At 47.7% G+C, this 27597-nt stretch overlaps 1 protein-coding gene across 16 annotated transcripts in view; it reads right to left on the bottom strand.

Moving 5' to 3' along the window:
* Nucleotides 1–27597, bottom strand: part of LOC125463118 (plectin-like) — a 392251-nt gene that overhangs the window by 160102 nt on the left and 204552 nt on the right. For 2 of the 16 annotated variants that reach the window (XM_059640957.1, XM_059640958.1), the window contains exon 1: nucleotides 19523–19666. The exons of 10 other annotated variants lie outside the window; for them this stretch is intronic. In XM_059640957.1, the coding sequence (XP_059496940.1) occupies nucleotides 19523–19631 (109 nt within the window). In that variant the 5' untranslated portion in view covers nucleotides 19632–19666. Of the gene's footprint in view, nucleotides 1–11328; nucleotides 11492–19522; nucleotides 19667–20392; nucleotides 20486–27597 lie in introns of those variants that run through there. 4 more of the 16 variants (XM_059640980.1, XM_059640991.1, XM_059640993.1 and 1 more) reach the window with 4 other exon arrangements.

The raw sequence follows: 27597 nt of genomic DNA, 5'->3' as shown, positions 1-27597 counted from the left end.
CACATGAGGTCCAGGGTGTGCTAGCTAGATGGATAAAAAACTAGTTGGGCAACAGGAGACAGAGGGTAGTAGTAGAAGGGAGTTTCTCAAATTGGAGACCTGTGGCCAGTGGTGTTCCACAGGGATCTGTGCTGGGACCACTGTTGTTTGTGATATACGTAAATGATCTGGAGGAAGGTGTAGGTGGTCTGATCAGCAAGTTTGCTGATGACACTAAGATTGGTGGAGTAACTGATAGTGAAGGGGACTGTCAGAGATTACAGCAGAATATAGAGAGACTGGAGAGTTGGGCAGAAAATGGCACATGGAGTTCAATCCAGGCAAATGCGAGGTGATGTATTTTGGAAGATCAAATTCAAGAGCGAACTATACAGTAAATGGAAAAGTCCGAGGGAACATTGATGAACAGAGAGATCTGGGTGTTCAGGTCCATTGTTCCCTGAAGGTGGCAACGCAGGTCAATAGGGTGGTCAAGAAGGCATATGGCATGCTTTCCTTCATTGGACAGGGTATTGAGTAGAAGAGTTGGCAGGTCATGTTGCAGTTGTATAGGACTTTGGTTCGGCCACATTTGGAGTACTGTGTGCAGTTCTGGTCGCCACATTACCAAAAGGATGTGGATGCTTTGGAGAGGGTGCAGAGGAGGTTCACCAGGATGTTGCCTGGTACGGAGGGTGCTAACTATGAAGGCAGGTTGAATAGATTAGGATTAATTACATTAGAAAGACGGAGATTGAGGGGGGACAACAAAATCATGAGGGGTTTAGACAGGGTGGATAGCAAGAAGCTTTTTCCCAGAGTGGGGGACTCAATTACTAGGGGTCATGAGTTCAAAGTGAGAGGAGGAAAGTTTAAGGGAGATATGCGTGGAAAGTTCTTTACACAGAGGGTGGTGGGTGCCTGGAACGCGTTGCCAGCGGAGGTGGTAGACGCAGATACGTTGGCGTCTTTTAAGATATATTTGGACAGGTACATGGATGGGCAGGGAGCAAATGGACACAGACTGTTAGAAAATAGATGACAGGTTAGACAGAGGATCTCGATCGGCGCAGGCTTGGAGGGCCGAAGGGCCTGTTCCTGTGCTATAGGTTTCTTTGTTTCTTTGTTCTTTGTACTAGGGGTCATGAGTTCAAAGTGAGAGGAGGAAAGTTTAAGGGAGATATGCGTGGAAAGTTCTTTACGCAGAGGGCGGTGGGTGCCTGGAAATGCGTTGCCAGTGGAGGTGGTAGAGGTGGGCATGATAGCGTCATTTAAGATGTACCTAGACAGATGCATAAAAGGGCAGGGAGCAGAGGGATACAGATCCTTGGAAAATAGGCGAGATAATAAAATGTGAGGCTGGATGAACACAGCAGGCCAAGTAGCATCTCAGGAGCACAAAAGCTGACGTTTCGGGCCTAGACCCTTCATCAGAGAGGGGGATGGGGAGAGGGTTCTGGAATAAATAGGGAGAGAGGGGGAGGCGGACCGAAGATGGAGAGAAAAGAAGATAGGTGGAGAGAGTATAGGTGGGGAGGTGGGGAGGGGATAGGTCAGTCCAGGGAAGACGGACAGGTCAAGGAGGTGGGATGAGGTTAGTAGGTAGATGGGGGTGCGGCTTGGGGTGGGAGGAAGGGATGGGTGAGAGGAAGAACAGGTTAGGTAGGCAGAGACAGGTTGGACTGGTTTTGGGATGCAGTGGGTGGAGGGGAAGAGCTGGGCTGGTTGTGTGGTGCAGTGGGGGGAGGGGACGAACTGGGCTGGTTTAGGGATGCAGTAGGGGAAGGGGAGATTTTGAAACTGGTGAAGTCCACATTGATACCATTAGGCTGCAGGGTTCCCAGGCGGAATATGAGTTGCTGTTCCTGCAACCTTCGGGTGGCATCATTGTGGCACTGCAGGAGGCCCATGATGGGCATGTCATCTAAAGAATGGGAGGGGGAGTGGAAATGGTTTGCGACTGGGAGGTGCAGTTGTTGGTTGCGAACTGAGCGGAGGTGTTCTGCAAAGCGGTCTCCAAGCCTCCGCTTGGTTTCCCCAATGTAGAGGAAGCCACATCGGGTGCAGTGGATGCAGTATACCACATTGGCAGATGTGCAGGTGAACCTCTGCTTAATGTGGAATGTCATCTTGAGGCCTGGGATAGGGGTGAGGGAGGAGGTGTGGGGGCAAGTGTAGCATTTCCTGCGGTTGCAGGGGAAGGTGCCGGGTGTGGTGGGGTTGGAGGGCAGTGTGGAGCGAACAAGGGAGTCACGGAGAGAGTGGTCTCTCCGGAAAGCAGACAGGGGTGGGGATGGAAGAATGTCTTGGGTGGTGGGGTCGGATTGTAGATGGCGGAAGTGTCGGAGGATGATGCGTTGTATCCGGAGGTTGGTTGGGTGGTATGTGAGGACGAGGGGGATTCTCTTCGGGCGGTTGTTGCAGGGGAGGGGTGTGAGGGATGTGTTGCGGGAAATACGGGAGACGCGGTCAAGGGTGTTCTCGATCACTGTGGGGGGAAAGTTGCGGTCCTTGAAGAACTTGGACATCTGGGATGTGCAGGAGTGGAATGCCTCATCGTGGGAGCAGATGCGGCGGAGGCGGAGGAATTGGGAATAGGGGATGGAATTTTTGCAGGAGGGTGGGTGGGAGGAGGTGTATTCTAGGTAGCTGTGGGAGTCGGTGGGCTTGAAATGGACATCAGTTACAAGCTGGTTGCCTGAGATGGAGACTGAGAGGTCCAGGAAGGTGAGGGATGTGCTGGAGATGGCCCAGGTGAACTGAAGGTTGGGGTGGAAGGTGTTGGTGAAGTGGATGAACTGTTCGAGCTTCTCTGCGGAGCAAGAGCCGGCGCCGATACAGTCATCAATGTACCGGAGGAAGAGGTGGAGTTTGGGGCCTGTGTAGGTGCGAAAGAGGTGTGTTCCACGTAACCTACAAAGAGGCAGGCATAGCTTGGAAAATAGGCGACAGGTTTAGATAGTGGATCTGGTTCGGCGCAGGCCGAAGGGCCTCTCCCTGTGCTGTAATTTTCTTTGTTGTTTTGTTCACTCGAGTGACCCTGCCTCCCCCACACTCTCAGGCAGTACGTTCCAGATCCTCATTAATTATGTTCATTTAATGCCATCTTTTCCTCTGTTGGTTGGTGGTGTGAATGGTTTCTCCCTGATCAGATCTCAGACACTGGGGACAATGGGGCAGTTTAAGTGTTGATGACAAGGGCACTATCCCCATTCTAGTTTGGGGGACCCCTCCCTCAGTATTCTCTGTGTGGGCCTTTGTTTAAAATTAAGTGGGAGATTCGGTAAAGTTTTTCTCTCAGAGGAATTAAAGTCTTTGTAATTCCCTTCTGCTAAAGGAGTGGATGCAGAAATTTTCCACAGATTGAAGGCAGAGGTGCAGAAATTGTTGATCAGCAAGGGGATGAGCAATTACTCTGGGTACACAGGAATGTAGTGAGATAACAAGGTGTGGAGCTGGATGAACACAGTGGAGCAGGAAAATTTTCTGAAGAAGGGTCTCGACCCAAAAAGTCAAACTTTCCTGCTCCTCTGGTGATGCTTGGCCTGCTGCGTACCTTGTTATCTCGGATTCTCCAGCATCTGCAGTTCCCATTATCTCTGACACAGGAATGTAGCGTTGAGTTTAAAATCAGCGTGACAATGGTTTTATCCATAGTGAAGCAGGCTGAATAGCCTTCTCTTTGTTGCTTGTTTGTAAGGAATTTTAATCTTTCAGCTTTTGCCTTTTGAACAAAGTGAGTCAGGATGTTGTGAAATTCCTTGCAGTTTAACGATGTTTGAGGAATGTGGGCTGACCCAGCCCAGTGCCTCCGATAAGGCAGATAGACCAGTTCAAGCAGCATTTGTTGATCCGAGCCACACCCAGACAGCGTGGCGGGGAAGTCGGTAACTCCCCACATTACAGCACTGACTCACAGCTCACCGGAAATACCGACTGTAGCCAACAGGAAAGAGAGGCAGCAGTTCACCAAATTCCTACTCTCACCAGTCATCAAAAACACTCACTAATCTAACCGACTATTCCAAATACATGTCACATCACTAACCCGGACAACACCAAGGCCTGAGCACCAAGCAAGGTACCACATCACCGCAGAGACCCCCACAGCCACCACATCACCGCAGAGACCCCCACAGCCACCACATCACCGCAGAGACCCCCACAATCACCAGATCACTGTGAGAGTCCCCCACAGTCACCAAATCACTGCAGAGACCCCACAGTCACAAAATCACACTGAGAGTCCCCCTCTGTCACCAAATCACCGTGAGACTCCCCCACAGTCACCAAATCATCGCAGAGACCCCACAGTCACCAGATCACCGTGAGAGTCCCCCACTGTCACCAAATCACCGTGAGAGTCCCCCACAGTCACCAAATCACCGCAGAGACCCCACAGTCACCAAATCACCGTGAGAGTCCCCCACAGTCACCGAATCATCGTGAGAATCCCCCACAGTCACCAAATCACCACAGAGACCCCCACAGTCACCAGATCACTGTGAGAGACCCCACAGTCACCGAATCACTGTGAGAGACCTCCACCGTCACCAAATCACCGTGCAAGACCCCCACCATCACCAAATCACCGTGAGAGTCCCCCAGCCACCAAATCACCATGAGAGTCCCCCACAGTCACCAAATCGCTTTGAGACACCCAATAGTCACCAAATCACCGCAGAGACCCCCACAGTCACCAGATCACGCTGAGAGTCCCCCACAGTCACCAAATCACCGCAGAGACCCCCACAGTCACCAAATCACTGCAGAGACCCCCACAGTCACCAAATCACAGTGAGAGACCCCACAGTCACCAAATCACTGAGAGACCCCTCAGTCACCAAATCACCGTGAGAGTCCCCCACAGTCACCAAATCACTGTGAGAGATACCACAGTCACCAAATCACCGTGAGAGTCCCCCAGCCACCAAATCACCGTGAGAGTTCCCCACCCTCACCAAATCACTGAGAGACCCCACAGTCACCAGATCACCATGAGAGACCCCACAGTCACCTGATCACCGCGAGAGACCCCACAGTCACCAAATCACCACAGAGACTCCCACAGTCACCAAATCACCACAGAGACCCCCGACAGTCACCAAATCACCGACAGACCCCACAGTAACCAAATCACCGTGAGAGACCCCACAGTCACCAAATCACCGTGAGAGTCCCCCACAGTCACCAAGTCACTGCAGAGACCCCACAGTCACAAGATCACATTGAGAGTCCCCCTCTGTCACCAAATCACCGTGAGACTCCCCCACAGTCACCAAATCATCGCAGAGACCCCAGAGTCACCAAATCACACTGACAGTCCCCCACCATCACCAAATCACCGTGAGAGTTCCCCACCATCACCAAATCACCGTGAGAGTCCCCCACAGTCACCAAAGCACTGTGAGAGTTCCCCACAGTCACCAAATCACTGCAGAGACCCCCAGAGTCACCAAATCACCGTGACAGTCCCCCAGTCACCAAATCACACTGACAGTCCCCCACCGTCACCAAATCACCGTGAGAGTCCCCCACCGTCACCAAATCACCGTGAGAGTCCCCCACAGTCACCAAATCACTGTGAGAGTCCCCCACAGTCACCAAATCACTGCAGAGACCCCCACAGTCACCAAATCACCGTGACAGTCCCCCACAGTCACCAAATCACCAAGGACATCATCCCACAGTCACCAAATCACCGTGAGAGTCCCCCACAGTCACCAAATCACTAAGGACATCATCCCACAGTCACCAAATCACAGTGAGAATCCGCTACAGTAACCACATCACCAAGGACATCATCCCACAGTCACCAAATCACAGTTAGAATCCTCCACAGTCACCAAATCACCAAGGACATCATCCCACAGTCATCAAATCACCGTGGGAATACCCCACAGTCACCAAATCACCAAGGACATCATCCCACAGTCACCAAATCACCATGAGAATCTCCCCACAGTCACCAGATCATCCCACAGTGCGTGCATCACCAGAAGACTCTCGCTCAGTCACCAAATCACCAAATCACTAACAGAACCTCCCACAGTCTCCAAATCTCTGTGAGAGACTCTAAAAGTCACCAAATCAACTGGGGATCTTCTCATAGTCACCGTAATTATCGATTAAAGATTATGTTTCTGGGTGTATTATGGTATACCCTTGGATGTAAGATCGGTTTTGAAGTCTGGTTTCTCCACATGAACGTTTCACTGTGAAACCACGGATTTAAACCAGCTACTGAATCCCCCGTCTGGTTAACATTAAAATGAACGCTGCCAATTAGTTCCAACTATTTTTAAAGTCTAACCTTCACCACAAATATGTCAGTTAATCCTTGTGAAACACACATGGTTTAAATTTAGTCAAACTCTGGGAACAGATTTCGTGGCATAGTGCAGCATACAAAGCAACAGCACCAGTACTGAGAGAGGCCATTCATCCATCATCGCTGTGATTTCCCTTTCCTGGAATAAACAAACAGAACTGATCTTTGACAATGCATGGGATCCTCGCTCTAACCCTTGAGTCCAGACTGAGCAACTGTTCCAGCTTCAATTAGGGAAATGTCATTTGACTGTAGTCACAGGCAGACAGTAAGAGTCTGGGGAGTTAGTAATTTACATAAAGACATCAAACACAAGGTAAAAAATAACATGCAGCTGAGATAAAATGCATATGAGAGGACAGGACAGAGTCTAAAATATAGCAAAGAGAATGACTATAAGATTAATAACAAGCGAACAAAACGAGTACAAGAGAAAGCTAACAAGAAACATAAAAGTAGATCATTAGAGTGTCTATAAATATTTTTAACAGCTAAGAGTTAACTGCGAAAAGTTTTCACACGTGTATTGCTCCCCCAGGAAGTAGAGTTTGGTGAACTGACGCTGGAGAATAAGGATGGCACATCGACTGAGCACAGTATACAAAGAACAAAGAAAATTACAGCACAGGACCAGGCCCTTCAGCCCTCCATGCTGCCCGTCACAACAAAAACCCCCTACCCTTCTGGGGACAGTATCCCTCTATTCCCAACCTGTTCATGTATTTGTCAAGACGCCCTTTAAAAGTCACTACAGCATCTGCTTCCACTATCCCCCCCCCCACCCCGACCCTCCACAGCAAGTTCCAGGCACCCACCACCCTCTGTACTTTGGATTTCAGTCCAAAAAGATACAAATAACAGGCCAGAAACAGCTGGAAATCAGGAAATGGAGGAACTCAAAAACAGCACAATCAGCACAGAAGGTGATCTGAGGAAACAGCTGGAATTGTGAGCGAACAAGCACCCAGCTCCTGATAGACCTCATCACTAAAGGTGTGACCAGTGCGGTAGTTGATGACTTGGTTTCAATTTTTCAAATCTCCATAGATTCGAGGAAGATTCGAATACACCATAAGATGTAGTAGCAAAAGATGGCTACTCAGCCCATCATATCTGCTCCATCATCCTCAACTTCACTTTCCTGCCTTTACCCCTTACCCTTAATTCCCTAACCAATTGAAAATCCCGCACAGTGTTGAATGTACTGAATGGCCCAGGCTCGATAGCCCTCTGTGGGGAAGAATTCCTCAGATTCACTGCTCTCTCTGAGAGGGGCGAGTAACGAATGGAAGAAGAAGGAAAGATAGACTCGTTTTGGAGACAGTCTGGAGAAGATTCACTTGGCTGATCCCGGGTATAGAGATACTGTCCTATGAGGTGAGGTTTGCTAGATGCTGCCTGTACATACTGCAGTTTAGAAGGTAAGAGGTGACCTTATGAGAGTCTCAGAGGACACGACAGTGGAGATGTGGAGAGGATAGACCATAAGATCATAAGACATAGGAGTGGAAGTAAGGTCATTCGGCCCATCGGGTCCACTCCACCATTTAAATCATGGCTGATGGGCATTTCAATTCCACTTCCCTGCACTCTCCCTGTAGCCCTTGATTGCTTGTGAGATCAAGAATTTGTCAATCTCTGCCTTGAAGACATTTAACGTCCCGGCCTCCACCGGACTTCATGGCAATGAATTCCACAAGCCGACCACTCTCTGGCTGAATAAGTGCCTCCTCATTTCCGTATTAAATTTACCCCCTCTAATTCTAAGGCTGTGCCCACGGGTCCTGGTCTCCCCGCCAAAAGGAAACAACTTCCCAGGGTCCACCCTTTCTAAGCCATATATTATCTTGTGAGTTTCTATTAGATCTCCTGTCAACCTTCTAAACTCTAATGAGTACAATCCCAGGATTCGTAGCCATTCATTGTACGTTAAACCCACCATTCCAGGGATCATCCGTGTGAATCTCCGCTGGACCCGCTCCAGTGCCAGTGTGTCCTTCCTGAGGTGTGGGGCCCAAAATTGGACACAGTATTCTAAATGGGGCCTAACTAGAGCTTTATAAAGCCTCAGAAGCACATCACTGCTTTTATATTCCAACCCTCTTGACATAAACGACAACATTACATTCGCTGACTAATTACGGACTCTACCTGCAAGTTAACTTGTAGAGAATCCTGGACCAACACTCCCAGATCCCTTTGTTTCCCCTTATAACAGTGTCTAGGACCAGACAGCATCATACAAAATGAGTAGTCACCCATTCGAGAGAGAGATGAGAGGAATTTACTTTCTCCCAGAGGAGAGTGAATCTGTGAATGCTTAACCACACAGAGCAGTCCAAGCTGGGACACGGAGGAAATCCAAAGTTAAAACAGACTGATGATTAATCTGTGAGGGAATCAAGGGTTATTGGGAATAGGCAGGAAAGTGGAAGATAAATCACACTCACACACCCACACTCACACACTCCCACACACACATTCACACACTTACCCACACTCCCACACACACAAACTCTTTCTCTCACACACACACACACTCTCTCTCTCTCACACACACAAACACTCACACTCTCTCTCTCACACACAAACACACACACACTCACACTCTCTCTCACACACACAATCACACACACACACACACTCATACTCTCTCTCTCACTCACACACACACACACACACACACACACACACACACACACACACACACACAGTCACAATCTCTCTCTCTCACACACACACACTTTTACACACACACACACAGACACTCTCTCACAAACTCACACACAGATTCTCTATCTCTCTCTTACACACACACACTCACAATCTCTCTCTCTCACACACACACTCTTAATCTCCCACACACACACACACACACACTCTCTCTCTCCCCCACACACACACTCTCTCTCTCTCTCACACACACACACACACACTCTCTCTCTCTTACACATAGACACACACTCACACTCTCTCTCACACACACACACACATACACACACAAATTAGAAAGAGATAATAGGAACTGCAGATAATAGACAATAGACAATAGGTGCAGGAGTAGGCCATTCGGCCCTTCGAACCAGCACCACCATTCATCATGATCATGGCTGATCACCCACAATCAGTATCCTGTTCCTGCCTTATCCCCATAACCCTATAATGCTGTAGAATTTGAGATAACTAGGTGTAGAGCTGGATGGGTCTTGGCCCAACACGTCAGCTTTCCTGCTCCTAAGATGCTGCTTGACGCACTGTGTTCATCCAGTTCCACGCCTTGTTATTACAGATTAGAAAGATGGCTCTTTGAATTGCTCACAGGGAGGCAATGGCCTAGTGGAATTATCGCTGGACAGTTAATCCAGAGACCCAGATAATGTTCTGGGAACTGAGGCTCTAATCCCAACAAGGCAGATGGTGGAATTTGAATTTAATAAAGTATCTGGAATTAAGAATCTAATTACGACCATGAATCCATTGTCGACTGTTGTGAAAAACACATCTGGTTCACAAATGTTCTTCAGGGAAGGAAACTGCCTTCCTTACCTGATTCGGCCAATATGTGACTCCAGACCCACAGCAATGTGGTTGATTATTAACTGCCCTCTGGGCAATTAGGGATGGGCAACAAATGCTGCCCAGCCAGCGTCACTCTCATCCCGTGAATTAATAATAATGAAAAAAATTCCATTCACATTTTGGGTCAGATGGACATTGCAGACAGTGTAGAGTAACAGGGGTTAATGGGAGCTGTAGACAGTGTAAAGTAACACGGGGTTAACGGGAACTGTAGGCAGTGTAGAGTAACACAGGGCTAGTGGGAGCTGTAGACAGTGTAAAGTAACAGAGGGTTAAAGGGAGCTGTAGGCAGTGCAGAGTAACGGGGTTAATGGGAGCTGTAGACAGTGTAAAGTAACAGGGGGTTAACGGGAGCTGTAGGCAGTGTAGAGTAATGGGGGTTAACGGGAGCTGTGGGCAGTGTAGAGTAACAGGGGCTTAAAAGGAGCTGTCGGCAGTGCAGAGTAACAGGGTGTTAACAGGAGCTGTAGGCAGTGTAGAGTAACACGGGGTTAATGGGAGCTGTGGGCAGTGTAGAGTAACACGGGGGTTAACGGGAGCTGTAGGCAGTGTAGAGTAACAGGGGGTTAACAGGAGCTGTAGACGGTATAGAGTAACACGGGGTTAACGGGAGCTGTAGACTGTGTAGAGTAACACGGGGTTAACGGGAGCTGTAGGCAGTGTAGAGTAACAAGGAGTTAATGGGAGCTGTAGACTTTATAGAGTAACGGGGGTTAATGGGAGCTGTCGGCAGTGTAGAGTAACAGGGGGTTAACGGGAGCTGTAGACTGTGTTGAGTAACGGGGTTAACGGGCACTGTAGGCAGTGTAGAGTAACAAGGAGTTAACGGGAGCTGTAGACTGTATAGAGTAACAGGGCGTTAATGGGAGCTGTAGGCAGTGCAGAGTAACACGGGGTTAATGGGAGCTGTAGGCAGTGTAGAGTAACACAGGGTTAGCGGGAGCTGTACACTGTGTAGAGTAACAGGGAGTTAACCGGAGCTGTAGGCAGTGTAGAGTAACAGGGTATTAATGGGAGCTGTTGGCAGTGTAGAGTAACAGGGGATAATGGTGCTGTGGGCAGTGTAGAGTAACAAGGGATTAACAGGAGCTGTAGACAGTGTAGAGTAACAGGGGGTTAATGGGAGCTGTAGGCAGTGTAGAGTAACAGGGGGTTAATGGGAGCTGTTGGCGGTGTAGAGTGACAGGGGGTTAACAGGAGCTGTAGACAGTGTGGAGTACCACGGGGTTAACAGGAGCTGTCGGCAGTGTAGAGTAACAGGGGGTTAACAGGAGCTGTAGGCAGTGTAGAGTAAAAGGAGTTAAAAGGAGCTGTCGGCAGTGTAGAGTAACAGGGGGTTAACAGGAGCTGTCGGCAGTACAGAGTAACACGTTATTGAATGGAATACCGGGGAATGAGAGAGCGCCTCATGCAGACTAACAGAGATCACAGCTACCCACCCAGACAACACATCTGCATCAACAGGTATTGATTAATGTCTTGCTCGCGGGTATAACAGCACCAAACGGACTTCTCGATCATCTCCTGGGAACACATGGTGAAGACACTGCTGTCCAGTGCTAGCCCAGTCTATGTTTCTCTCTCTCTGTTTGTATCCAAGCTCTCAGTTACAGCTCTCTGCACTGCCGACGGCTGCGTCCACTCTCTGATCAAGTTGCAGTTTTATTTTTTTTAACCAGTTGGCTCTGAATCAACAACCCGGAGAACCATTGCCACACCCAGAACAGAACAACAGCAGAAACAAAACGGTATCCAGCCAGGGAACCAGAAACCCTCCACAGCCCAAAGCCTTCACCCCAAATTCAAAACCCATCTCAGGGGCAAGGCATACGCTCACACACTCCCGTCCCATACTCACTAACCCTCAACTGACAACTACAATTCGTCATTAAAATGGTAAAGCCACAGTTCAGGAAAACATTGCTTAACCCTTGCAGCACTAAACTGTCTACAAAATGGGCTAAACCCATTTAGGACTGAGATAAGGAGAAATGTCTTCACCCAGACAGCGGGGAGTCTGTGGAATTCTCTGCCACAGAAGGTGGTTGAGGCCAAAACACTGACTTGTTTTCAAGAAGGAGTTAGTTATTGCTCTTGGGGGCTAAGTGTGGGGTAGTGTTGAATCATGGAACTGAGTTTGATGTTCAGCCATGACCATATTGAATGGAGCTGGCTCAAAGAGCTGAATGGCATCATCCTGCTTCTATTTCCAATGTTTCTGAACAAAATCTCCAGAGAAAACACTGTATGTGAGCACGGTAAGTCTGAGTGGCTCAGTAAAACCTCCAGGAAGCTGGGATCGTCACTCCAGTACGTCTCTAGACACATCAGGAAGCAAGATTTCCCTCATTTTTAACAGGGATGCAATGCTCAGCATTGATTCCTCAGATACTGAAGCAGTCCATGTCCAAATGCAACAAGATCTGGACAATATGCAGGCTTGGGGTGACAAGTGACAAGTGACATTCGTGCCACACAAATACCAGGCTATGACCATCACCAATAAGGGACAATCTAACCACCGCCCTGTGACATTCAATGGTGTTACCATCACGGAATCCCCCACTATCAGCATCCTGGATGTTAGCATTGACCAGAAACTCAACTGGACTCACGACATGAACACAGCAGCTACAAGAGCAGGCCCGAAGCTGGGAATACTGCAGCGAGTAACTCACCTTCTGACTCCCCAAAACCTGACCACCATCTACAAGGCAGGAGTGTGATGGAATACTTCTCTCTTGCCTAACAGGGCACAGCTCCAAAAACACTCAAGAAGCTCAACACCATCCAGGACAAAGCAGCCGCTTGATTGGCACCATCCCCACAAACATCCCACATCCTCCACCACCGACACTCAGTAGCAGCAGTGTGTACTATCTACAAGGTGCTCTGCAGAAATTCACCAAAGATCCTCAGACAGCACCTTCCAAACCCAAAACCACTTCCATCGAGAAGGACAAGGGCAGCAGGTACATGGGAACACCTCCTCCTGCAAGTTCACATCGAAGTTACTCATCATCCTGACATGGAAATATATCACTGTTCCTTCACTGTCACTAGGTCACAATCCTGGAATGCCTTCCCTAATAGCACTGTGGGTCAACTCACTACAGGAGGAATGTAGTGGTTCAAGAAGGAAGTTCACCCCTACCTTCTCATGGGGCAACTGGGGACGGGCAATAAATGCTGGGCCCAGCCAACAATGCCCATGTCCAATGAATGAAGGTTAAAAAGGGGGAGGGGAGTCTAGGCACCCTAATAACAGTGATCCATAACATACACCAGCCCCAAATAGTGATGAGAAAACAAGGTGTGGAGCTGGATGAACACAGCAGGCCAGGCAGCATCAGAGGAGCAGGAAGGCTGACGTTTCAGGTCTAGACCCATCTTCAGAAAGTCATGTTCCACTGGAGCCACAGCTACTCGCATTATATATGAACAATCAATATGAAGGAGCTGAGGGCTGTTTTGCTAAATTTGCAGGATAACACAAAGATTGGTGGAGGGGCAGGGAGAACTGAGGAGCTGGGGAGGCTGCAGAAGGACTTGGGCGGGTTGGGAGCGTGGGTAAACAGTGGATGGTGGTACACAATGTGGGAAAGTGTGATGTTACACACTGCGATAGGAAGAATAAAGGCAGAGACTGTGTTCTAAGTGGAGAAAGGCTCTGGAAATCAGAAGCACGAAGGGGCTTGGGAATCCTTGTTCAGGATTCTGTTAAGGTTAACATATTGGTTCAGTTGACGGTTAGGAAGGCAAATGGAACATTGGCATTCATTTCAGAAGGGCTGGAATACAAGAGCAGGGCTGTATAAGGCTCTGGTCAGCCAGTAGTTGGGATACTGTGAGCAGTTTTAGGCCCTGCATCCAAGGAAGGATGTGTTGGTGCTAGAGGGAGTCCACAAGAGGCTGACAAGAATGCTCCTGGGGATGAAGGGCTTGTCAATACGAGGAGCAGTTCAGGACTCTGGGTCATAGAACCTAGAACATTACAGCACAGTACAGGCCCTTCGGCCCTCGATGTTGTGCCGACCTGTCATACCGATCTCAAGCCCATCTAACCTACACTATTCCATGTACGTCCATATGCTTGTCCAATGACGACTTAAATGTACCTAAAGTTGGCGAATCTACTACCGTTGCAGGCAAAATGTTCCATTCCCTTACTACTCTCTGAGTAAAGAAACTACCTCTGACATCTGTCCTATATCTATCACCCCTCAATTTAAAGCTATGCCCCCTCATACTCGCCGTCACCATCCTAGGAAAAAGGCTCTCCCTATCCACCCTATCTAACCCTCTGATTATTTTATATGTTTCAATTAAGTCACCTCTCAACCTTCGTCTCTCCAATGAAAACAGCCTCAAGTCCCTCAGCCTTTCCTCGTAAGACCTTCCCTCCATACCAGGCAACATCCTAGTAAATCTCCCCTGCACCCTTTCCAAAGCTTCCACATCCTTCTTATAATGCGGTGACCAGAACTGTACACAATACTCCAAGTGCGGCCGGACCAGAGTTTTGTACAGCTGCAGCATAACCTCTTGGTTCCGGAACTCGATCCCTCTTTTAATAAAAGCGAAAACACTGTATGCCTTCTTAACAGCCCTGTCAACCTGGGTGGCAACTTTCAAGGGTCTGTATTCAATGGAGTTTAGAAGGATAAGGGTGGAGATTTGATTGAAGTTTACGGAATACTGAGAGGCCTGGATGGAATGGACATGGAGAAGATGTTTCCAGTAGGAGAGACTAGGACCCGTGGACTCAGTCTCCAAGTGAAGGGGCAACTGTTTAAATTGAGATGAGGAGGTGTTTCTTCAGCCAGAAGATGGTGAATCTGTGGATCTCATTGCTACAGAGGGCTGTGGAGGCCAAGTCATTGAGAGCATATAAGACGGAGATAGATAAGTTCTCAATTTGTAAAGGGATCAAGGGTTATGGGGGCTGGGGGTGGAAGGCAGGAGAACAGGGGTGAGAAACATATCAGTCATGACTGAATGGTGGGGCATACTTGATGGGCTGAATGGCCTAATTTTGCTCATTTATCTTACAGTGTATGGACACAGTGATCTACTACTATCCCAGCATGATCCAATCTCACAGTACTCACCAAAAACACATGATAATCTACTGATCCATTAACAATCCTATCGATTCACTGACCCACTAACACACTTCCCCAGCGAACCATCGTGATCCACTAATATACAAAACCCTGTGAACACACAGAAATCCAGTCAAATAATTGTTAATACTCAGTTGTACAGGATCTGTATAAAACATCAGTTAAGCCACAGCTGGAGTGTTGTGTGCAGTTCTGGAACCCACACTATCAGAGGGGTGTGATAGCACTGGAGGGGGTATAGAGGGAGATTTACCAGAGTATTGCCTGGGCTGGAGAGTTTCAGTGATGAAGAGAGACTGGACAGACTGGGGTCATTTTCCTGAGAGTGGAGGAGACGGAGAGGGGGTGAGATTGAGATGGATAAAATTATAAGGGTCACAGACAAGGGAGATAGGAAGGAACATTTCCCCTTGATGGAGAAATAAGTGATCAGTGGCACAGGTTTAAGGAAAGGGCCAGGACATTTACAGGGAGACGTGAGGATAAATCTTTTTACACAGAGGGTTGGGGGGGATTGGGGCCTCACTGCCTGTAACTGTGAGAAAGGCAGAAACCCTCGTCACATTGAGGAAGTGTTTAGTTGTTCACTTGGATGCCAAGGTAAACAAGGCTATGGGCCAAGTGCTGGAAAATGGGATTAGAATAGTTAAGCGGTTGTTTTTGACTGGCACAGACCTGATGAGCTGAAGGGCCTATTTCTACGCTGCTGACTTCTAGGATTCCCCGATTGAACAGACAATGATCCAGTAACACCAAAAGATCCCCGTGCCATGTCTCAGTCCCTCCATCTCTGCCCCTCCCCCAAAACAGTTCCTAGGAACCCAATCCTTTCAGGAGGAAATGGTTTCTGAACTGAATGGCTTTTTGGTGAGTAGCCTCCTTCCTGTGGAACGGGTGAGTCAGAATCCATAAAAACCGTAAAATACATCAGCAAGTTTCACACTCAACTACAAGCAATGAATATGTCTCATACATTACTCAGCCACTCAGCCTATCGAGTCCATGCTGGCTCCCTGTAGAGCAATCCAGTCTGTCCCCCTCCCCCACAGTCTCCCCATCTCCCTACACCTACAATTCCCCTAAATCCCTGTTCATTGTCTCCATTTTGCGCCCCATCATGGACAGTGGACACTTGCTGTGTAAATCCAGGTCTTCCGCACCTTCCCGTCTCTCTTGCCCGGAATCTTCAATCCATGTTTCCGAGTCCCGGAAACAACAGCTAATGTCGAGACATTTCCTTGTCTGCCTTACCCAAACCAATCAGAATCTCATACACCTCAATCAAATCTCACTCACTGCCCCCTGCTCCAAGGAGATTCTCCAACCTCACCCGTTAACTGAAGTCCCTCATCCCTGGAACCATTCTGGGAAATCTCTCTGCACCATCTCAGGGGCCCCCACATTCAATCCTCAGCGAGTAATGCATATTGGAACATCAGAGGTCCCTGCACTGACCCAGGAAAACATTGTGATTAATTCTGTTTATTCTGAAACACAACTGTCACCAAGGATTGCACATGGAGGGGATGTTTGCTGTTGGTACATGGGAAGAAATCTGGACAATGGGTGACTGAGCAGCATTTATTGCCCGTCCCTAGTTGCCCTTGAGAAGGTGGTGGTGAGCTGCCACTGGAATCATTGTGTGTGTCTGCGTTGTCGCGAAGTTAATCTACCTTCCCAATGTCCAGGGATACAAACAAAGGCCTGATATCTGTCCACAATTCCACCCTGGCTTTTCACATCAACATTCCCACCCAGTCCTGACTCAGGCAGTGCACAGCCATTTCATTGTAACTAGTAAATGTGAAAAAAAATTTACATTCTAATAACCCTTTTCAAATCCTTGGGACATCCCGAAGCACTTTGTGATCAATGAGGTGCAGATGAGACATATAAAATAATCAGAGGGTTAGATAGGGTGGATAGGGAGAGCCTTTTTCCTAGGATGGTGACGGCGAGCATGAGGGGGCATAGCTTTAAATTGAGGGGTGAAAGATATAGGACAGATGTCAGAGGTAGTTTCTTTACTCAGAGAGTAGTAAGGGAATGGAACGCTTTGCCTGCAATGGTAGTAGATTCGCCAACTTTAGGTACATTTAAGTCGTTATTGGATAAGCATATGGACGTACATGGAATAGTGTAGGTTAGATGGGCTTGAGATCGGTATGGCAGGTCGGCACAACATCGAGGGCCGAAGGGCCTGTACTGTGCTGTAATGTTCTATGTATGAAGTGTCAGCTTTAGATGTAGGAGACACAGAAAAATCCCAAAACTGCAATGTAATAATGACCAATAAGACCATTAGAAATAGGAGGAGTAGGCCATTCAGCCTTTCGAGACTGCTCCACCATTCAATGGAATTATGGCTGATCCGGCATTCCTCACGTCCACTTTCCTGGCCTTTCCCCATGACCCTGGATTCCTTGACTGATCAAGAATCTGTTGATCTCAGCCTTAAATATATACAAAGACTCTGGCCCCACAGCTCCCTGTGGCAAGGAGTTCCAAAGACTCACAACCCCAAGAGAAGAAATTCCTCATCTCAGTGCTGAACTGGTGCTCCTTTACTCTAAGGCTATGCTCTCTGGTCCTAAGACTCTCCAATGAGGGGAAACATCCTCTCAGCATTTACACAGCAGGCCAAGCAGCAACTTAGGAGCACAAAAGCTGACGTTTCGGGCCTAGACCCTTCATCAGAAAAGCCTTTAAGAATCTTATATGTTTCAATGAGAACACTCCTCGTTCCTCTAAACCTGAAGCCGTGGATCTCATACCCAGACAAAACATTTGGAGTAGGGAGTGGGATACAGAGCCATGTCTTTGCCGAGGCTTACACCTGTTCAGGTATCTGAGCTCAGCTGTCCTCAGGCAATTCCTGATCTACAGGTTGCAATTTGTTGCCTTGGTGTTAATATTTGAAGAACAGGACTGACTCCCATTACACAGCCTCCGGGCTCCACGCCCAGATCCTGTTATTGATTCTCTACAGGGAGATCTGCAAAGTCACATCGGAAAAAGGTCAAAGCTCGAGTCTATAGGAAATCCATCACCAGAGGCTGTACCAGAGGGATAGTATTAATCAGTCCCCAGTCCTGGGGCAAGAGCCAGGGGGTAGAGCAGACCCTTACCCTAACCCTATCGCAGGAGACAAGATTTAAAGTGCAGAGATTGACTATCTCTGGGATCATTCACAACCTGCTCAAACACAGAATGAGTAAAGTCAAACTGAAACAAAGGAGATCCCTACCAATCATTATCAAAACACCTAAACTTTCTTTCATTCCTCAATCTAACACATCATCTGAGCAATAACAACAGACATAACATTTCAAATCATTGAGTCTCACAATACACGAGGCCACTCAGCCCATGGAGCCTGTCCTAGTTCCCTTGAAGAGCTGGATAATTGGTCTCACAGCCCCTGCAATCTCTAGGCCTTGTATTACATATTTATCTAATGCCCTTTGAGAGCCCACATTGATTCAGTTTCCCCCTTGCCCTTTCAGACTGCGCATTCCACATTACAACATCTTGCTGTGTCATAACATTCGTATCTCCAACTCACTGACTCTTTTACTGATTCCCTTCGATCTGTGTCCCTCTGGTCACCAACTCTCCTGCCCCTTTGAACAGTCAAAGAACAAAGAACAAAGAAAATTACATCACAGGAACAGGCCCTTCGGCCCTCCAAGCCTGCGCCGATCGAGATCCTCTGTCTAACCTGTCATCTATTTTCTAACAGTCTGTGTCCATTTGCTCCCTGCCCATCCACGTACCTGTCCAGATATATCTTAAAAGACACTAACGTGTCTGCGTCTACCACCTCCGCTGGCAACGCGTTCCAGGCACCCACCACCCTCTGTGTAAAGAACTTTCCACGCATATCTCCAATGAACTTTCCTCCTCTCACTTTGAACTCATGGCCCCTAGTAATCGAGTCCCCCACTCTGGGAAAAAGCTTTTCGCTATCCACCCTGTCTATACCCCTCACGATTTTGTACTTTTTTTATTTTTTTTGTTTTTTTCCCTCCCTGTCTGTCACAATCCTACACTATTTTCAAAACCTCAAGTAGATCTGTTCCAAAGAAAACCGTTGAAGTTGCTCCCAGCACAGCCCTTTTAAGGTGGGCCCCCACGGGGTGTTGTAGCCCTTTTAAGGTGGGCCCCCACAGGGTGTGGTAGCCCTTTTAAGGAGGGCCCCCCCACAGGGTGTTGTAGCCCTTTTAAGGTGGGCCCCCCACAGGGTGTTGTAGCCCTTTTAAGGAGGGCCCCACAGGGTGTTGTAGCCCTTTTAAGGAGGGCCCCCCCCCCACAGGGGGTTGTAGCCCTTTTAAGGTGGGCCCCCACAGGGTGTTGTAGCTCTTTTAAGGCGGACTCCAGCAGGAGTTTGATGATGGGAGATGATAGACATAGTAATGATTTCCTCCGTTAAGTGACGGTAGCGTTTGCATTGCAGTAGCGCCCTGTACTGCCTCCCCCCCAATAAGTGTCGAAGCGTGCAGCTTACCTGCTATGCGCCTCAGCCTCTTCCTCCAGTGCCAGACCAGCAGCAGGGTGAGCACATGGCCAGCTATCACCAGGCTGGGGAACAGGGGGCTTGAGGGGCTGGAAGGCATCGGGAGGGGCAGGCTCTCTGCTGCAAACCGAGCGCAGGCAGGAGAGAGCGGACCAGGCGCACTCCCTCTGCAATGCAGCTAGTCTGTGTGGGCAGTAGCCTATACTCCCTGCCTCCCTGTGTGTCTCTCTCTCACTCACTCAGTGACCGTGCTCTCTGCATTCTGCTAAAGTCGGACAGGGACAGAACTGACTGGCTTTAATTCCCAAACACACATTGCACGGAAGAAGGTTCAAGTGCAGAAAGAACCATTAGTGAGAAACACCGGGAGACAGATCCCAGTTAACTCTCCTCCTCCCCCTCTCTGTCCCTGTTTCTCTCCTCTTTCCCCTCCCCCCTCGGTTCTCTCTCGTCTGTTTCCCTACTCTCTCTCTCTCTCTCTCTCTCCTCCCCTGTTTCTGTCTCTCCCTTGTGTTTTTGTCGCTGTGTCCCTCTGGTTCTTGTTCCTCAGTAATAATTATTGTTTGTCCTCTACCTCTCAGGCAGGTCAGACAGGGGAGGTATCTGCCTGACAGGTGTCACCTTCTCCTTGCACAGTCTATTCTTCACACGGTGTAAATAGTTAGCTGGCCAGAAGCCAATCTCATGCAGATTGGCACCGAGACCGGAGGGAGGGACTCCGAGTATTTTAAGAGAAGCTAGAGTTAGTTTCTGTCGCTAAATTCAAAACAGAATTCAAAGCAGATGACAAGTCACTCAGTTTTAAAAGTGGAAAATACAGTATCAGTATCAAGGTCATGATGACCTGGCGATTGGCCTTACCTGGAAGGACCTTCATCAAACTGATCAGACCCAGAGAGAGAGAGAGAGAGACAGAGACAGAGACAGCAAGATGGAGGGAGAGACACTGGCACTGATCTCTTGCTCCTAGTTCAATAAAGCAGAAATCAGCAATGCACAGGGCTCTCCTCCTGTCCCCTGTGAGGAGGGCGAGGTTAAAAATACACTCTGATTGAAGCCCACACGTATGAGAACAAAATCCAAGACCTTGGCAGCCTGTTGATTTAAATCCATAGGCAGGAGGCTGAGAGACAAGGGTGCAGGAATCTCTCACACCCTGAGACCCTGGCACCACTATCAGCTCCCAACACAAGCTTGCAGGCAGGCTCCAAATAACTACACGACAAGGCACACTGCACCTCAACACAACACACTCACACACTCACACCCACTCACATTCCACTCACCATCACACCGATTCACACTCCACTCACACCAATTCACTGACTCACTGTCACACCACCTCACATTCCACTCACTGACAGACCCACTCACAGTCACACCAACTCACTGTCACTCCACTCACTGATAGACCCACTCACTGACAGACCCACTCGCTGTCACACCGACTCTCATTGATTCACTGTCACACTGACTCACACACAGACTACTTGGCCTTTCCCCAGTTTAGTATTTTTATTTGAAACAAAGAAAATTACAGCTCAGGAACAGGCCCTTTGGCCCTCCAAGTCTGTGCTGATCCAGATCCTCGATCTAAACCTGTCACCTATTTTCCAAGGATCTGTATCCCTCTGCTCCCTGCCCATTCATGTATCTATCTAGATAAATCTTAAATGGCACTATCGTGCCCACCTCTAGCACCTCCTCTGGCAACGCGTTCCAGGCACCCACCACCCTCTGTGTAAAGAACTTTCCACGCATATCTCCCTTAAACTTTCCTCCTCTCACTTTGAACTCATGACCCCTAGTAATTGAGTCCCCCACTCTGGGAAAAAGCTTCTTGCTATCCACCCTGTCTAAACCCCTCATGATTTTGTAGACCTCAATCAGGTCCCCCCTCAATCTCCATCTTTCTAATGAAAATAATCCCAATCTACTCAACCTCTCTTCATAGCTAGCACCCTCCATACCAGGCAACATCCTGGTGAACCTCCTGTGCACCCTCTCCAAAGCATCCACATCGTTTTGGTGATGTGGCGACCATAACTGTATGCAGTACTCCAAATGTGGTCAAACCAAAGTCCTATACAGCTGTAACATGATCTGCCAACTCTTGTACTCAGTACCCCACCCAATGAAGGAAAGCATGCCGTATGTCTTCTTGACCACCCTATTGACCTGCGTTGTCACCTTCAGGGAACAATGGACCTGAACACCCAGATCTCTCTGTACATCAATTTTCCCCAGGACTTTTCCATTTACCGTATAGTTCACTCTTGAATTGGATCTTCCAAAATGCATCACCTCGCATTTGCCCGGATTAAACTCCATCTGCCATTTCGCTGCCCAACTCTCCAGTCTATCTATATTCTGCTGCGTTCTCCGACAGCCCCCTTTACTATCTGCTCCTCCACCAATCTTAGTGTCATTGCAAACTTGCTAATCAGACCAGGTACACCTTCCTCCAAATCATTTACATATATCACAAACAACAGTGGTCCCAGCACAGATCCCTGTGGAACACCACTGGTTACAGGTCTCCAATTTGAGAAACTCCCTTCCACTACTACTCTCTGTCTCCCGTTGGCCAGCTAGTTCTCCATCCATCTAGCTAGTACACCCTGGACCCCATGCAACTCCACTTTCTCCATCAGCCTGCCATGGGGAACCTTATCAAACACCTTACTGAAGTCCATGTATATGACATCTACAACCTTTTCCTCAACAATCAACTTTGTCACTTCCTCAAAGGATTCTATCAAGTTGGTAAGACATGACCTTCCCTGCACAGAACCAGGCTGCCTATCACTAATAAGCCCATTTTCTTCCAAATGTAAAGAGATCCTATCCCTCAGTATCTTTTCCAGCAGCTTCCCTACCACTGACGTGAGGCTCACCAGTCTATGATTACCTGTATTATCCCTGCTATCCTTCTTAAACAAGGGAACAACATTAGCAATTCTCCAGTCCTCCAGGACCTCTCCCATGCTCAAGGATTCTGTAGAGATATCTGTTAAGGTCCCAGCTATTTCCTCTCTCGCGTCTCTCAGAAACCTGGGATAGATCGCATCCGGACCTGGGGACTTGTCCACCCTAATGCCTTTTAGAATATCCAACACTTCCCCCTCCTTATCACGACTTGACCTACAGTAATCCAACATCTATCACTAACCTCAACATCCGTCATGTCCCCCTCCTCAGTGAATACCGACGCAAAATACTCATTAAGAATCTCACTCATTTTCTCTGACTCCTCACATAACTTCCCTTCTTTGTCCTTGAGTGGGCCAACCCTTTCTCTAGTTACTCTCTTGCTCCTTATGTATGAATAAAAGGCTTTGGGATTTTTCTTAACCCTGTTTGCTTAAGATATTTTGTGACCCCTTTAAGCCTTCTTAATTCCATGTTTCAGGTTGGTCCTCCTTTCCTGATATTCTTCCAAAGCTTTGTCTGTTTTTAATCACCTAGACCTTATGTATGCTTCATTTTTTTCTCTTTGCTAGTCTCACATTTTCACCTGTCATCCAAGGTTCCCTAATCTTGCCCTTTCTATCCCTTATTTTCACAGGGATGTGGACTTACCCTCAAACAGCTGCTCCCTATCCACATTCCCCAGCTCCTGCTGAATTTTGCTATAATTGGCCTTCCCAACAATTCAGCACTCTTCCTTTAGGACCACTTTCTTCTTTGTCCATCAGCGTTCTAAAACACATCCTTATCCTTTTACATAACTATGCTAAATCTAACTGACTATGGTCACTACCAATAAATTGCTTCTCCATTGATCCACTGATCCACTAGGCAAGGATCATTTCCAAATATTTGGTCCAAAACTCACCACTTCTTTGTTGAGCTTCCTGTGTACTGGTTAGAAAGAATCTAATAAGTGTACATAAACAATTCTGCTTTCTATTTTCCGGTTAATATTTGTGTAATTAAAATCCCTAACCATTATTGCCTTATTATCCTCACACTTTTCTGAAATTCGATAAGAAATATGACCATGTACCTCTGCCTGAATATCTGGGATGTACTGTACACACCCTACAGTGTGTTTGTCCTTTTGTGCTAATGGTAGAAACCCACATGGCCTTATTTGATAATCCTTCCACTGCAATATTTGATTCTTTGTTGAATACTGTGACATCTCTTTTCTGTTCTATTCCCCTTTCTGTCCTAAAGGCAGGAATGTTGAGCTGCTTATCCAGTCCACCTTTCAGCCAGTTACAGCCACAGTCAAATCTACATTTTATTCTGCTTGCTAGAATCACTTGCTCTTGTTTTAACTTCTAATCCCAACTCAGCTACTCTCTCTGTGAGCTGCTGGGCCAGGATCCCATCCTCTTGATAATCTACTTTGAACCGACTTCCAACAGCATTAACAAACGTCCCCACGAGGATGTCAATCTCATTCCAGTTCAGATCTAACCTGTCCAACTTGTGCAGGTCCCAATTCCCCCCAGAAATAGACCTAGCTTAAGAACATAAGAACTAGGAGCAGGTGTGCATGCTGGGATGGATAGAGATAGAGGAAGCTGATGTGCTGAAAATTTTGTCAAACATTAAGATTGACAAGTCGCCAGGCCCGGACCAGATTTGTCCTCGGCTGCTTTGGGAAGCGAGAAATGCAATTGCTTCGCCACTTGCGAAGATCTTTGCATCCTCGCTCTCCACTGGAGTCGTACCTGAGGACTGGAGAGAGGCAAATGTAATTCCTCTCTTCAAGAAAGGAAATAGGGAAATCCCCGGCAATTATAGACCAGTAAGTCTCACGTCTGTCGTCTGCAAGGTGTTAGAAAGGATTCTGAGGGATAAGATTTATGACCATCTGGAAGAGCATGGCTTGATCAAATACAGTCAACACGGCTTTGTGAGGGGTAGGTCATGCCTTACAAACCTTATCGAGTTTTTTGAGGATGTGACTAGAAATGTTGATGAGGGTCGAGCTGTGGATGTGGTGTATATGGACTTCAGTAAGGCATTTGATAAGGTTCCCCATGGTAGGCTCATTCAGAAGGTCAGGAGGAATGGGATACAGGGGAACTTAGCTGCTTGGATACAGAATTGGCTGGCCAACAGAAGACAGCGAGTGGTAGTAGAAGGAAAATATTCTGCCTGGAAGTCAGTGGTGAGTGGGGTTCCACAGGGCTCTGTCCTTGGGCCTCTACTGTTTGTAAATTTTATTAATGACTTGGATGAGGGGATTGAAGGATGGGTCAGCAAGTTTGCAGACGACACAAAGGTCGGAGGTGTCGTTGACAGTGTAGAGGGCTGTTGTAGGCTGCAGCGGGACATTGACGGGATGCAGAGATGGGCTGAGAGGTGGCAGATGGAGTTCAACCTGGATAAATGCGAGGTGATGCATTTTGGAAGGTCGAATTTGAAAGCTGAGTACAGGATTAAGGATAGGATTCTTGGCAGCGTGGAGGAACAGAGGGATCTTGGTGTGCAGATACATAGATCCCTTAAAATGGCCACCCAAGTGGACAGGGTTGTTAAGAAAGCATATGGTGTTTTGGCTTTCATTAACAGGGGGATTGAGTTTAAGAGTCGTGAGATCTTGTTGCAGCTCTATAAAACTTTGGTTAGACCGCACTTGGAATACTGCGTCCAGTTCTGGGCGCCCTATTATAGGAAAGATGTGGATGCTTTGGAGAGGGTTCAGAGGAGGTTTACCAGGATGCTGCCTGGACTGGAGGGCTTATCTTATGAAGAGAGGTTGACTGAGCTCGGTCTCTTTTCATTGGAGAAAAGGAAGAGGAGAGGGGACCTAATTGAGGTATACAAGATAATGAGAGGCATAGATAGAGTTGATAGCCAGAGACTGTTTCCCAGGGCAGAAATGGCTAGCACGAGGGGTCATAGTTTTAAGCTGGTTGGTGGAAAGTATAGAGGGGATGTCAGAGGCAGGTTCTTTACGCAGAGAGTTGTGAGAGCATGGAATGCGTTACCAGCAGCAGTTGTGGAAGCAAGGTCATTGGGGTCATTTAAGAGACTGCTGGACATGTATATGGTCACAGAAATTTGAGGGTGCATACATGAGGATCAATGGTCGGCACAACATTGTGGGCTGAAGGGCCTGTTCTGTGCTGTACTGTTCTATGTTCTATTTCTAATCCTTGATCTCAACAGTAGCTTCCAGTACCTTGAGCTACATTTTTATATTGAATGAGAAAGAATTTTTAACCTCCTCTTAAAAGCAATTTCCTCATTCTCTTGTAAGAGAGCTCTATCCTTAGAGTTTGTACTCATTACACAAAAAAACATCTGCTTGTTTATTTCTTGGGACCTCCAGCACAGGAGGTTCGAGTGGTGAAGAAGGCTGATGGGATTCCATCCTTTATTAGCTTAGGGATAGGGTTAAGGAGCAGGGAGGTTATGCTGGAACTGTACAAAACATCAGTTAGGCCACAGCTGGACTATTGTGTGCATTTCTGGAACCCACACTATCAGAGGGGTGTGATAGCACTGGAGGGGGTGTAGAGGGAGATTTGCCAGGGTGTTTCCTGGATTGGAGAGTTTCAGTGATGAAGAGAGACTGGACAGACTGGGGTCATTTTCCTGAGCGGAGGAGACTGAGAGGGGATGTGATTGAGATGGATAAAATTATGAGGGTCACAGACAAGGGAGATAGGAGGGAACTCTTCCCCTTGATGGAGACATAAGTGATCAGTGGCACAGGTTTAAGGAAAGGGCCAGGACATTTACAGGGAGACGTGAGGATAAACCTTTTCACACAGAGGGTTGGGGGGGATTTGGGACTCACTGCCTGTAACTGTGAGAAAGGCAGAAACCCTCGTCACATTGAGGAAGTGTTTAGTTGTTCACTTGGATGCCAAGGTAAACAAGGCTATGGGCCAAGTGCTGGAAAATGGGACTAGAATAGTTAGGTAACAAAGTGTGGAGCTGGATGAACACAGCAGGCCAAGCAGCATCTTAGGAGCCCAAAAGCTGACGTTTCGGGCCTAGACCTTTTTTAAATTGGCGCAGACCTGATGGGCCGAATGGCCTTTTCCAGTGCTATAGTTGTCAAGGAATCTCTGACTGACAAAATCAAATAATTCACAAAGACTCTACAACTCACTACTAAACAGGCGATTTCTACAATATGTAGGAAAAAATTCTGCAGAGAGACAGAGAAATACTGAACCCTGTTTGTGATGGATATCTTGAGGAGGCGGCTCCAACTCATGTTCTCTAAGAGCCCTTACAGCAGAGGAGACTGAGAGGGGACATGACTGAGATGTATAAAATTGTGAAGGTCATTGACAGGGTTGATAGGAAGAATCCTTTCCCCTGATGGGGGAGCTCAGTGACCAAGCAGCTATGATTCTAGAGGGAATGTGAGGAGACCCTGTTCTCCCAGAGAGTGGTACGAATCTGGAACTCACTGACAATAAGGGTGGGAGAGTCAGAAGTCCACATTACTCTAAAGAAGTTTTCATTACTTTATTTATTAACATGATGAGGGCATCGCTGGCCAGGCAGCATTTATTGCCCATCCCTAATTGCCCAGAGGGAAGTTCAGAGTCAATCACATTGTTGTGGGCCTGGAGTCACATGTAGGCCAGACCAGGTAAGGATGGCAGTTTCCTTCCTTAAAGGACATTAGTGAACCAGATGGGTTTTTCCTGACAATCAGCAATGGATTCACAGTCATCATTAGACTCTTCATTCCAGATATTTATTGAATTCAAATTCTTCCATCTGCCATGGCAAGATTCAAACTCAGGTCCCCACAACGTTATCCAGGTCTCTGAATTAATAACCCAGTGATAATACCACTAGGCCATTCGCTCCCCACCATTTAAATGTACATTTGTGATGTCGAGGAAACAAGGCAAAGAGCCATATGCTGGAAAATAGGATTAGAATCATTAGGAAGTTGCGTTTGACCAGGGCAAATGCAATGGTGAAGACGGTCTATTTGTTTTATAAGTGACTCAGAGTTAGGAGTAGCAGCAATTGTAAGCCTCGGGCAGGATAGGAAACTGGACATCCTGGGTATTAGGATGTCATCAGCACAATGTGTAGAAATACAGCCAGTGAAACAAAGCTTGAGGAAG

The sequence above is a fragment of the Stegostoma tigrinum genome, chromosome 2 (assembly GCF_030684315.1).
Source record: "Stegostoma tigrinum isolate sSteTig4 chromosome 2, sSteTig4.hap1, whole genome shotgun sequence".
NCBI lineage: Eukaryota > Metazoa > Chordata > Chondrichthyes > Orectolobiformes > Stegostomatidae > Stegostoma > Stegostoma tigrinum.
The sequence above is the reverse complement of the archived record's forward strand: the minus strand, read 5'-3'. Positions and strand labels throughout refer to the sequence as shown.